Genomic DNA, 13,456 nt, shown 5'->3' with positions numbered 1-13,456 from the left:
TTTGTAAAACACACAAACAAAATAACAAATAAGTTTCTACATTAATAAGACACATTTGTTGTGACATTTTGACGGTAATATAAATGCTTGTGTCAAAAAATCCTGTGGAAGTTCACATCATGTCACGTCATAAAAGTCAAACACCGATAAATCCATAAGATCCATAAGGCCTTTGTGTTACATACCGAAATTGAAAAGCAAAATGCTATGAGTGCTGCAGCAACCACCGGTTACAATACAGCTTCAATTGATATAAACACATGCTCACAATATGAGGCTAGTGCTGCATGGTCAGAAAGTAGTGCAAAATGTTCAAGATTTTCCCCATATCAAATCGCTTCATCATCACCTTTTACCCTTACCAAAGGCTTCAACAACAGTATAGTCAATATACAGTCTCATTCTACTAACCCAGAAGCATTCAGAAATTCAGAAATATCTGACAGGTTTCAGGAGGACCGATTACCAGAGAAATTCCTACCTATTGCTGGAAAAACCAAATAACAGTAACTATGGCGTTATTTTTCTCACTTTAATTGAAAATTCACATGGTCATTTATGCATTTCTTTGTGAGTTTCATAACCCTTGGGTCCTTCAAACAAGCTGAAACTCCAGTTTATAATTTCAAAAACACATGGGTGTCAGTGAGAAAATGAGCATTCTTCATTTCTGAAAAAGATATTTTCTGTTTTTTTTCCAGATACCGGTTATTGGTCTGAAAAGCTGCAAGTTTAACCTCTTGATTTCCCAAAAAACCAACAGATATACAGTATCTAATCGTACATGAAGAATGACAAATTAATATATCAACCCTGCTTTGTGGAAAGAATAATCCTCTGAAGTCTGCTCTGCCCCGTCAACGCGATACACCGGCATATTGTGTTACTCGGCCTCACCACAGTGAAGAGTAGTTGAACTGAATCCGCAGCAGGTACCTCATGCGGGTCTGGGCCGGGTTGTAGACAATGAACTCATTGTAGAGGAGGGAGTAACCGCCGTCCTTACCCACACCCGTCTTCACACCAGGTCCCATCGGCACCGTCATGCCATCACTGACAGAGGAGAGAAAGAGAGATTAGAGTATGGGACAAATGGAGAATAGGAAATTAAATTGTACCAATCACACCAAATGTAGATCAAACTTTGATCTGGATGGAACACATATTTCATGGTTAAATGTAATTAGGGATGCAACTAATGATTATTTTCATTGTCGATTATTTTCTCGATTAATCGATTAGTTGTTTGGTCTATAAAATATCAGAAAATGGTGAAAAATGTGGATCAGTGTTTCCCAAAGCCCAAGATGACGTCCTCAAATGTCTTGTTTTGTCCACAACCCAAAGATATTCAGTTTACTGTCATAGAGGAGTAAAGAAACCAGAAAATATTCACATTTAAGAAGCTGGAATCAGAGAATTTTGACTTATTTTTCTTTAAAAATTACTCAAATCGATTATCAAAATAGTTGGGGATTAATTTAATAGTTGACAACTAATCGATTAATCGTTGCAGCTCTAAATGTAATAAAGCATTTCTTCAGATTGTACAGGGGAATCTACAGATGAGACGCAGCATGGACGGAGAGAGACAAGAACAAATGAAAAAGAAAGCACGGTCAGTCCATTAGAGTATGAGTCACTACAGAGCAAACTGAATTCAGCACTTAGTACTCTGACTTTGATCGAAGTGGGTCTGCTCCATATGCCACCTTCAGGGAATAAAACACTCTGACATTTCTACAGGTTGGTGGAAAATGGCCACAGACAAATAGGTCTGCATAATCAAAAGAAATATATGGCTAGGCAATATTAAGAGTGGTGCCACTACTAATGATGACCTTTTCTAACAAAACACTCTAGAGGTTACAGAGAATGGCAGAAAATGATGGTAGAAACAAAAGTGTGTGCGTTACTTTGTGAAATGCAGACATATTTGGAAACCTTAATTACACCTGGAGGCATCCTCGACGTTCAATTAGCAACTTTTTACTGCTCAGCCGTCGCAAAACAATCCTTCACTTGTTCGCCAGTGCAATCGCAAAAAAAATATGTTTTCTGTTAATTTTCCCTTTGACAAACAAGAATAAGTTGGAAATGAGATTGTAACTATTTTACAGTTAACAGAACAGGAAGCGATACGTTTCCAGTGTTGGTGGGTGTCACCAAAATGTGATTGGCAGATAACTAAATCTGTCAAAAGTCACTAGAAACTCTTTACTAGCATCATGAAAATGGTCTATATTTATGTTTTTTAATAAATTGTACTTTCATTCAAGTCCTTCAATACATTTTACTCTTTGTTCATCAACCTACACTCTTTTCTTTGCTGATGTAAAGACCAAATTTCCCCTCGGGTATTAATGAAGTTCTTTAGAAATAGGCAGATAATGTTATGACTTTCTTTGTGTAACAGTGTACACAATCAAAACAGTGTTTGACTGTGTAACACCTGCATGAAGTCAGTGAGAGAGACCTACAGAGTGACAGAGTTCTTGGAGTCGGGTCCCGTCTGTCCCAGGCCCTTGGTGCTGTGTTTTCCGGCAGGCAGCTTGTTGGCCTCGTAGTCGGCATCCAGCAGCTCGTTACTGTCTCCCAGAGCGACCTGCAACCAACCAGACACACCAGCATGGAGATTCAAGCAGTGCTGCATCACATCTGGGTCCGCAAAGAGCCGCTCACCAGGAAAAACTGTTTACATCAGCCTCCTAGTGGTAATTAAGGGTCACCTGTCACACTGGACGATAACATTTGAATTCCTCAGTTATATACAGTCTTTGCCCATTTGCTTCTTCTTAGACTTGGTCCCTGCTGGCCACCATACCTTCTCTCTGACCGTGAGAGGCTCTGTATCAAACAGGCTGTTGATATTATACACAAAATAGCATTGAAAACAGAGAGTAAGTTTCTATGAAAAATTATTCATTATTTTGTCTGGCAAAAACTTTTCTTGGCAGGTAATTTTTTTTACAGTCAAGTCAAGTCAGGTTTATTTCTATAGCCCCTTCATCACTAAAACGTGTCTCAAAGGACTATACAGAGAACAAATCTACCTTAATATAACTAATCAACAATCAATTGCAAAAAAAGGAACCAAAACAAAGCACAAGACACAAAATAGCATATTGGAAGACATAACAGGCCAGTCTAACCTATCTAGCCTAACCTAACCTACAGGTTGGCAGGTGAGACAAAAAGTTAATTTTGGAAACTTGTGGGACCTGTGGGAATATTTTGCGGGGTCTGATATCTCCTACTTGACGTCATAAATTGCGTAAGTTCGTCAACACAGGAGGCAAACACTGCAGCTGCAGCAAATCCATCCAGTATACTCTACAGTCCACACTATGTGTTGCACTGTTGCCTAACACTGTACATGAGGTCCTGTTGTCCCTGTATCATGTGTGTCTGCAAACGCTGTGAAATACTAAATTGTCAAGATGTCTCTGCACCGTTGCCACTAAGGTAGATTTCTGTGTATTTACTGTGCTTGACAATTAAAGTGATTGTGTACGTTTTAAAATCTCACCCACCTCGCTCAGTAGCAGCAGCCCAACGTTGTTGCGCTGGTTGGTAAAGCAGTAGTTGGCGCTCTTTGACGACATGTCAGCAAAGTAGATTCCTTTACCAAACTAGACGAAAGAGAAAGAATGAATTCAATATATTTCTTTCCATCACAGTAATATAAATTCTTATCACTTTAAATACTTACTTTAAATTCATCACTCAAAAGTTGAAAAATATAGAGGATTCTATCCTAAACATGTTCATATTTGGCAGGCAAAGTCTTACTATAGCCAATAACTTGTTTTTCCAAAATGTATTCATGTCACATGCAAATGAATCACTTTTTTTCAAGAGCAAAATTCTCATTCCCCCAACTAGTCTCTTTTCTTTCTCTCTGTCTCTCCAATCCCCCCCGGGATTGATGGCTTGAAAAACTGAGTGATTGAGTTAAGACAAAGAAATTAATTAATGAAAGTAAAAAAAAAAAGACTGTCCATCCATCCTACCATGTACCCAGTGACGGGGGCTTCAGGAGGAGCCACTCTGAGCCCCTGGCTGAGGATGCCAACCCAGTTAGACAGGCGGGAACCGTGCCACAGCAGAGTCCTGGTGGACACACACACACACACACACACACACACACACACACAGAGTTATATAGACTGCGTGGAGGAGAGTTCATCGTCAACACCATAATTTCATTGACACATCATCACAATCACAGTTTTAGAGCCAAATGACATCTGAGACAACCTAAAACACTAATGTTATTTAACAAAGGCTGAAGTAAAGCACCGATTGACATAAACAATAACTCCACTCTGCTTTTACCTGTTGTGCATCTGAGAGAGGAAGTTGCTCGTCTCCCCCTCCCTGTCCACGGAGAAGATGTCAAGCACAGTCATGGTGTAGTCGCTGTGTGTCGGGGCATGAGTGGACTGCAGATACTTCTCTATCACCTGCACACAGACAGGAGGACAAATAACTTTAGATACACAAACTGTCTGCAGGTTAGAGCAACTTTCATTTCAACCTCATTACTTTTTTTGGTGTACTCACTTCCAACACTGAAGTTGTTGCTGTCAATTAAATGACGTATGGGAATATATATAAATAAAGCTAGCTAACCATCTAGCTCATGAAAATGTTTTTTTAACGGTTTTAAAGTGTTTTAGGGTCGAATTTTACTTACCTTAAATATATTTAACCGTATTTAAGAGGTTTTAAGTTTTTGAATTTAGATACTTCAAATTTAGATTTTCAGGATCTGCTGAATAACCAGTTACAATATACAAAAGATTGTATTATGCCGCCTAGGACTATTTGACTGTTTCGGTACCATTTGACTGACCTAGTAATATTTGGACCAGCCTTTTTATTTGATTTGGTACTATTAGACAGGTCAAGAGCAAATTGAGTGTTTTGATTCTATTTATCTGACTTGGAGATACGAGACCTGGATTGTACGATTTGACTGTTTTAGTACAATTTGACTGTTTTGGTATGATTTGACTGACTTGGTTGGTTTATACATGCATCCTCTGATCCTTGAACTTGCATCCTCTGGAACGTATCAGCAGTAGTGTGTCAGACCAACCCGGCACCATTTGACCTCTGACCTCTGGGTACCATTCAACAGTTATGAGTAGCATTAGACTGGCCTTGTATTCGTTGCTGCTGGAGTTCAGAGACTGCAGCTGGCAGTGCATGGAGTGGTACTGTCTGTCCAGTGGATGCTCGTCACTGTTTTGACTGGACTGGGCCATCTTCACCGCTATCTGGATGTCACTCAGCGCCTGAAGGAGGGAAAAAACAAACATACCTTGGCGAAAATATTGCTTTACAAGTAAATGACTTAGAGGAATAGGTAGGTCACTTAAAGCTACCAGAAGATTAAATAAATACGAATAACTCCAAGATAAAAGACGCAGAGCTCCTCTACCTCCAACAGTGCAATTTTTTCCTTCAGCTCATCTTCTGTGCGGATGATTGGGGGAGTTTTCAACCTGGAAAATTAGATCATATAGGTTACAGTACTTACTTACCAAGAATTTGAAACACTTTGAAAGCCAGTCATCATATTAAACATCTACTCCCTACATCACATATGAAATTTCACGGCTGCTTTTATTCAAAGCGTCTTGAGTGGACACTTCTTTAGCATGTGTTGCCCCAGTGGGAAGAGAACCCCCAGCCTCATCAGAGTTAGTGTATCCTCTAACTATTGAGCTATACATATATTCCCTACCCAAAGTCATGTGGGATGCGTGTGTAGAACTGGTTGCACGCCTCCAGCAGGTCACGGCTGCTGCCCTTCTTCTTCAGACACTCCTCGATCTTCTTCAGCGCCGTGTATCCCGCACGGATCTGCTCTGAGGTCAGCTTGCCTACAGGTAGAGGGAGACACACCTAATTTAGAAGCAATGATAAACGCTTACATAAAGCACCAGTCAGAAGCACAACAATATAAAGTTTGACAAATATATAGATCACTGGTTTGTCTCCAGCAAGATCTCACATACTAGGGCGGCACAACTGTAGCTAAAATGATGATCCCGATTATTTTGCTGGATATTGGGAACACGATTATGAATTACAATCATTAGTCTTCCATGACTTTGGGAGTAAAGTTGTTTTAAAGCATCTTTTGCATCTTATTTCAACTTATTGTACATGATTAACTGTGCAAACCTATCATATACTAATAATTGGTTCATCAGGGATGTAACTTCACATTTTTTCATTTTTTTTGGACAAACAACCAATGGGAGACTATGGTTGTCCTACTTTTTTCATGTTCTTCAATCTGCTATATGTAAAAAAAAAAACGTGTTTCCTTTGTAACTGACCGAGAGGAGCTTTGCGGATGTCAAACTTCATCTCCAGCACACACTCCTCCATGGCCTTCAGGTCACAGATGAGCTCCAGGAGTGACTGGACCTTCACGTCCAGCTTGGAGGTCCTCTTCTTGGGCACAGCGTCCACCTCGGTCTGGCTCTCCTCCTGGAACATTGAAAGATATATCTACTTTACCTACTGATAGAGAGACAACCAATGTCAATATAAACAGAGGGGAATGAGGGAACAGGGCGGATGAAAGTTAAGAGGGAAGGAAGAAGGTAGGAAAGAAGGAAGGAAGGTGAGAGAGAATGAAAGGAAGAAAGGAAGGGGTTAGAGGGAAGGGGAGAAAAATGAAGGGTAGAACGGAGGGAGGAGGTAGGGAAGGAACGAAGGCATATGGGGCAAGCAGAGGAGAAAGGGAAGATAAAACAGTGATGAGGAAAGGAAGGAAGAGGTGAGATGCAGGAAGAACAGAAGGAAAGAAGGCAGTGAGGAAGGGTAAATAAAGAGCAGTTAGCAACACCATCCAGTATCCATGGAGATGAATCTTGCCTTTCCATTGCCGCTGTAGTCCATGAACACCAGGTCATATTTTCCAGCCACTTTCTCAAAGTTCGCCCGGTGTTCCCACTCGTTCTTCGTCTTGTCGAGGAACCTGTGGCAAAAAAATAAACAAACCCCATTTCAGAATTTCACAAAACCCACTAGGCATGTGAAACACACACATCTGAAACTCATTTTCCAATTCTCACTTTTTCTTGAAGACGTCTTTGGCTTTCAGGAGGTCGCCGCCGTAGGCTGTCAGACTGTTCTGTCCCACTTTACCCACTGCAGAAACAAAGGACAGACCGCCAGTAAGAAAACGCCACTGCAGTATTAATGCATCACAAACAGGGCAGGAAATTAACTCTCACCACAGCGGCCGGTGGTTTCCAAAATACAAGAACTAAACTGAACCGTTTCATCAGTTCATCAGTTTGGCTTTTAGAGTGGAAAAGAACGTCAAACAGCAGCAGTACAGCAACAAGCCACAGCTAGAATTTTCCAGTATTTGGCTGGTGTTAATTTCCCATCCCAACTAAAATACAAATATCAATAAAATATACTAGAATTTATAACCTCCTCCTCTCCTCTCCTCTCCTTGTCTCCTCTCCTCTCCTTGTCTCCTCTCCTCTCGTCCTCTCCTTGTCTCCTCTCCTGTCTCCTCTCCTCTCTCCTCTCCTTGTCTCCTCTCCTCCTCTTGTCTCCTCTCCTCTTCTCCTACCTTCTCCTTGTCTCCTCTCGTCCTCTCCTTGTCTCCTCTCCTCTCTCCTCTCCCCTCTCCTTGTCTCCTCTCCTCTCTTCTTGTCCTCTGTTCTCCTTGTTTCCTCTCCTCCTGTCCTCTCCTTGTCTCCTCTCGTCTCGTCTCTCCTCTCCTGTCCTTGTCTCCTCTCCTCCTCTCCTCTCCTCTCCTCTCCTCTCCTCTCCTTGTCTCCTCTCCTCTCCTCTCCTCTCCCTCTCCTCTCCTGGTCTCCTCTCCTCTCCTCTCCCCTCCTTTCCTTGTCTCCTCTTCTCTTCTCCTCTCCTTGTCTCCTTTCCTCTCTCCTCTCCTTGTCTCCTCTCCTCTCTTCCTCTCCTCCTCTTGTCCCCTCTCCTCTCTTCTTCTCCTCTCTTCTCCGTGTTTCCTCTCCTCTCTCCTCTCCTCTTCTCTCCTCCTCTCCTTGTCTCCTCTCTCCTCTCCTGTCCTTGTCTCCCATCCTCCTCTCCTCTCCTGGTCTCCTCTCCTCTCCTGGTCTCCTCTCCTCTCCCCTCCTTTCCTTGTCTCCTCTCCTCGTCTCCTCTCCTCTCCTTGTCCCCTCTCCTCTCCCCTCTCCTCTCCTTCTGTCCTCTTCTCTCCTCCTCTCCTCTCTCCTCTCCTGTCCTTGTCTCTCCTCTCCTCTCCTCTCCTCCCCTCCCCCTCTCCTCTCTCCCCTCCCCTCCCCTCCCCTCCCCCTCCTCTCCTCTCCTCTCCTCTCCTCTCCTCTCCTCTCCTCTCCTCTCCTCTCCTCTCCTCTCCTCCATGGTGGGACACACAAACACACAAACCACTCTCCAATTACAGTAGTGGGATAACATATCATCAGCACATAAACCCACCTCTGCCCCATCTCATCCACACACTGTAGGCCTTGGAGTTGTCGTCTTCCAGCAGCTGAATCAGGTAGTATTTATTGTTGTTGAACTGGAGATTTGTCTGCAACAAACAGAGAAAGTGATTAGTGCAGGACTGGAGTCAGTTCACTTTCCATCCGCTCAGTTCAAAATGTAAACTGAAACTACAGTTATAATGAAAGAGCCGTCATTCCATTTCTTTTTTAGATTGGATATAATAAACTGCATTAGAGCTGCATTACTAATCATTCATGTATAATCATATCTAACACGCTTAATATTGAAACATTTCATTTAATTTTGAATGTCCACTGTAGGTGAAAATAGTCAAGATGTTTATACAAGATGAAAAGACTTGCAACCATGATAATTGTGATCACAGATGCTATCAAATTATTGGAATCAAATCAAATTATGACTTGAGCCATAGTCACGCAGATCTACTTCATATGGCAAAAGGTTACAGCTTTTGAATTTTGAAGAAAATGTACTTGCAGCTATAAGTGAAAGAAAAGTCCCCTCTACCCTGTTTTACTGGATATCAAATTAATTATTTTAATTTTTCTTTTTTTTTTTTTACCTGGTTTAGCATCACGTCGTAAACGTCATTTCCTTCACTGTAAACATGGGCCTAGGAGGAAGAGAGATGAACAATAATGTGAATGAATCTGAGATAACTGCACCTGATCTACCTCTTGTCTGGGCTAATTAAAAAAAAAAAACATTCTGCCAACTTCTTACTTCTTTTTTGTATCTTGCATATGTTCTCTTTTTATACCAGTGAGAAAGTAAAACTTCACAGAAGAAAAATGAAGGACATTACAGGACAGGGAAAAATATTTGTTATTATACTGTATGTAGGCCTGTTTATAAATAATCTAGCAGTCAATTTACCTTTTCTTTGTTACTACGACTATATTTTTCTCAAAAAAAAAAAAAAAACTACATGAAGTCAATATCTAAAGCAACTGAGACAAATAAAACACTGACAAACTACAAATAAAAAAAATAACCCTATAGTGTATATTTTGTTTGTTTGTAGTAATAATATTAATGAAGATTCATCATTGCACTTCCTGTATTGTCATTCACCATTTATTGATAGAAAATGAGGATTCCTTTTCAAGATGTACTCACAGCATGGATGCACAATTTTACATGCCTGAACCACCCATCATAAACATCTATTATACTGTATATGAAATTAAAGGATCACAGGAATATTTTTTTTTGCATAGTCTAGTCTTTGTTGTTTTGACCTTTGCATGCAAATTTAAGCTTATTCTTCTGTTGCACTTCCTGTAAACCGTTTTGGATAAGAGCATCATCTACATGCCTAAAATGTAACTTAAATTCATTAAGTATGCTATCAATTTGAGACCAGAAATGAAACAGTAACACACTGCTGCATCATAAACGAAGCCAAGGCCAAAACACTGTATGGAAACTCAGAGAAAGGGAACTGTAACTGGAGCGATGCTCTACAAAGCCCTTCTACCAGATGGCAAACCACAGAGAACACCGGTGTGAATCGTGACATTTGGCTGTAGATGCCGTACCTTGCCAACTTTGGCTTTGCACTCAGAGTCCACCGGAGCTTTTCCCTTCATCACCACCGTCTTCACAACCTCTGTGCAACACCCAGAGATCAGCGACAAAACATTAATGAGGTCAGCAAGACATCTGACGTGAATCACAAATCTAGACCACATGCTGTTCATCGCTACACTCTGATGTCCTTAGACGTTATTGTGCGTTTTGTGTATCATTTGTCGCTCCATAGATTTAAATTTCTGACAGTGTAAGAGAATATTATTAGACAAAACAGTTTGAATACAAAATACTACATGATTCTCTCTCTCTCTCTCTGTCTTTCTTTCTCTCTTTGTGTTTGCATGTAACCCCAAAATAAGCACTGTAAAAAAAAAAAAAAAAGAAGGGCACGTCATGTAAAAACAGATGTAAATGAGACACACGTACCTTGACTTTCCACTTCTTCTTTGGGTGTGTCCTTAGTTTTCCTCTGACTCTTGCCTTGCCCTCTCTTCCTCTTAGCGACAGGCTGCTCCTCTGCCTCCTCCTCTTCCTCTTTAACTCGAACCGGACTTCCATCTTCACCAGTTAAGTCGCCGCCTCCATTCAAACTTTCTGCACAGGGAAAGAGTATAGAGGAAACATTTTAGATACTTTCAAGAATTTGGAAATTTTAAACTTACAAATATGAAATTAAAAAACATAAAGAGCAGAAAAAATATAACACATTTTGCAGGTGACAAGAACAGGGATCTAAAAAAAATTTCAACTCGTAATGATAAAAGTGTAAAGCGCTTTCATAATAAAAGTTACAAAGTTTTATAGAGGAAACTAAAAAGAGGAAGAGGGAAAAACTAAATAGAGGAAACAAATCAAAACAATACTTGAGATTATAGATTTCAAATAGTATAATGACTCTTATTCACAAATTGGATTTACAGACTACACAAAGCCTTCAACAAAACTCTGACAGTCAAAAATCAACATGGCAAAGTAATGTATCAAATACAAAAGAAAAAATAGAAAAAAAATAAAGATGATTAACAAAAATGCAAGCAAAGAGGATGGCAGAAACGGAATGACAACAAAACTCAGAGTATGTCATTTTTTTGCAATTGTGTTATTGTCCTTACTTTTTGTTTACTAAGTGAAAAGTCAAAAGGTAAGGAGGAAAAAATAAATTAAAATAGAGCTATTGCAGAAAATGACAGGAAGATGTAGCCTGACATGCCTTGCCATGTCAATATTTATATTTAAACCACATCTTTTTGTCCATACTTCTTCCAACCTCCTCTCTCTCCCACACCACACACACACACACACACACACACACCTGGCTTCACAGTCTGAGAGCGTATCTTCCTCTTGTACTTGGTAACAGGGTTGATCTGGACCTTCTTCTTCAGGTCGACCTGGTAGGCGGCTCCGGAGCCCAGAGTCAGGCTGACGGAGGTTTTCCCGGAGGAGACCGCTGCGTCCAATAAGCTGCAGGCTGACGGAGGGTACGGCTCCCACTGGCCCTCGTCTCCCTGCCACTGCCACACTGATGAGACAGAGCGTTCACTTCACATCACATCACATCACATCACATCACATCACATCCATGTTCTTGTCTTCACCACAACGTTGCTCTTATCTGATTTACTCCATCATGAAGATTGAGAAAACTCACCTTTTCAGAACTGCTTTTAATGTGTGATTAATGTTGTGTGTTATATGTTTTTATTGTGTTGTTTTCTATGATCATTTTAACTTATGTAAAGTGTCTTTGAGTACCATGAAAAGCGCTCTATAAAATAAATGTATTATTATTGTTGTTATTATTATTATTATAATTATTAAGATCCAAAAGAGGAAGACAAGGACAGCTAAACAGATGTGAAAAATTACACCAGGTATGAATAAGCGAAAAAATAAATCTTGAATTAGTTCATGGAGTATATTTTCCAAACTGTTAAATGGCTTCAAATCAAACTTACTGTATTAACAGAAGGCATCCTGTCATTATCCCCATCTGAACATCATAACCCTAAACCCACCATATTCACAATCCCCAGAAAATTGAGCATTAGTTAAATTTCACTAACATTTAGTATGGAGTATGTATAAGGATGATTGTTTTTTCTCATAGGTTAGGTGTCACTCTCCACCTCACTTACCGTGTATTCTGTTACAAAGTCATATCTAACAACAAAAATCCACTTACTGTAGATGGGGTTCCATAGGACAGTATCTTAAATCCTAATAATTGTAAGTGTAATGAGGATCTATTTGGGGGTCGTTGGTATGAAAAAGTTTGGGAACCACTGGACTATCCCATGCAAATGACAGGCCTAGTGTGTGTGAGAGGAAGGGAGGGAGGTAGGAAGGAAGGAAGGAAGGAAGGAAGGAAGGAAGGAAGGAAGGAAGGAAGGAAGGAAGGAAGGAAGGAAGGAAGGAAAAGAAAAGGATAAACAAACAAACAAACAAAAACGTGCTCCTGTGCAGTCTTCCCCTAACACAGGGGAACATAGGATTTGAGCTAAATCCAAACACTTGGTACTGTTGTGCGAAGGATTGACAGAGGAGCTGGCAGGGACAAGTTTCACTTTCAAGTCCAGGTCTAAGTGAAAATACACATATTCCGACCAGTAAGGTGTTTGTTTTCTAGGAGCTTTGCAACAACAACAAACTGATGCTGTCTGTGTAGACCAGACCAAAGATAATTTCCTCTCCCTCCCTCTCTGTCCAGACATGTCCAGAGTCCACAAGTAACGAAGCTAGCTAACCTGTCAAGCTAGCCTTCCCGCGACAAACACAAGCACCAACCTGTTTGTGACTGGACATCTCCACTTTCTGCTGCACTTTGAGTCTGACTCCTCGACCCTCTTGTTCGCCTCATGGTTTAAGAAAATGACAACAGTGGTGAAGGCGGACAAAGTGACCAGGAAGAGGGCGGGAAAGTATCCTCACCGCTGCTTGCTGGCTCGCGCTACTAAAGATCGTTTATTGAGACGATTAATCACTCAATGGTTACAAAAAACGTACCATCTTCCGGTCTGTAAAAGTGGGAGTTGACTCTCACGCATGCGCTCTACACCCGCTTCAACACAAAAACGGCATAAGTGTAGCCGTTACCATAGCGACCAATCTAGTACAGACATGAAACAAAGTTATTTTAATCAAAAACTACTCGTCACAAAACCGTACATTTTAGCGCTAAGTGTAACAATACTTAATGTTTGTCTGTAATTTGTTCCAGATAAACCTTAAATGTTTTTAACGGATGATATCAGCAACAATAAAAAACAGTGAAACATGAAAGACTGGTCTGACGGTACCCGGAAATAGGGGCAGAGTGAGGACTCTTTCATTCAACTTCTTAGGCGGAACAGATCTTCTATGCCGAAAGTTCCGCCTTACCCGAAGGTCGGAGTTATTTTGCAGAAGGACCGGTTAAAACCCA

General features: G+C 40.7%; 1 protein-coding gene across 2 annotated transcripts; it reads right to left on the bottom strand.

The window, feature by feature from the left end:
* Positions 1-99: 99 nt before the first annotated feature.
* On the bottom strand, positions 100-12,954 carry parp2 (poly (ADP-ribose) polymerase 2). Of its 2 annotated transcripts, none has more exons than XM_071541115.1 (17): positions 12,820-12,954; positions 11,345-11,554; positions 10,459-10,626; positions 10,038-10,108; positions 9,059-9,109; positions 8,464-8,560; positions 7,101-7,176; positions 6,901-7,003; positions 6,357-6,510; positions 5,756-5,894; positions 5,450-5,513; positions 5,169-5,303; positions 4,339-4,466; positions 4,014-4,113; positions 3,534-3,632; positions 2,481-2,605; positions 100-1,053 (listed from the first exon to the last, which is right to left on the bottom strand). In XM_071541115.1, exons 1-17 carry the CDS (start codon positions 12,890-12,892, stop codon positions 894-896), a joined length of 1,953 nt encoding a protein of 650 aa, XP_071397216.1. In that variant the 5' UTR covers positions 12,893-12,954; the 3' UTR covers positions 100-893. The 2 variants fall into 2 exon arrangements, with proteins under 2 accessions (XP_071397216.1, XP_071397217.1); XM_071541116.1 differs by having other exon boundaries at positions 10,465-10,626.
* Between the last annotated feature and the right edge of the window lie 502 nt (positions 12,955-13,456).

Source organism: Centroberyx affinis, unplaced genomic scaffold, assembly GCF_046629955.1.
Source record: "Centroberyx affinis isolate AG114_WGS23_722 - 3 ecotype Tasmania unplaced genomic scaffold, CSIRO-AGI_Caff_v1 ptg003790l_1, whole genome shotgun sequence".
Taxonomy (NCBI): Eukaryota; Metazoa; Chordata; class Actinopteri; order Beryciformes; family Berycidae; genus Centroberyx; species Centroberyx affinis.
The sequence above is the reverse complement of the archived record's forward strand: the minus strand, read 5'-3'. Positions and strand labels throughout refer to the sequence as shown.

Excerpts from the sequence above, each read along its gene's own strand:
- parp2 (XM_071541115.1), bottom strand. The coding sequence starts at position 12,892 with ATGAGGCGAACAAGAGGGTCGAGGAGTCAGACTCAAAGTGCAGCAGAA. Across the intron at positions 4,467-5,168 it reads CCAGCAGCAACGAATACAAG|GTGATAGAGAAGTATCTGCA; the intron begins GCCAGTCTAATG and ends GTCTGTGTGCAG. Across the intron at positions 1,054-2,480 it reads TCCAAGAACTCTGTCACTCT|TGATGGCATGACGGTGCCGA; the intron begins GTAGGTCTCTCT and ends CTCCTCTGTCAG.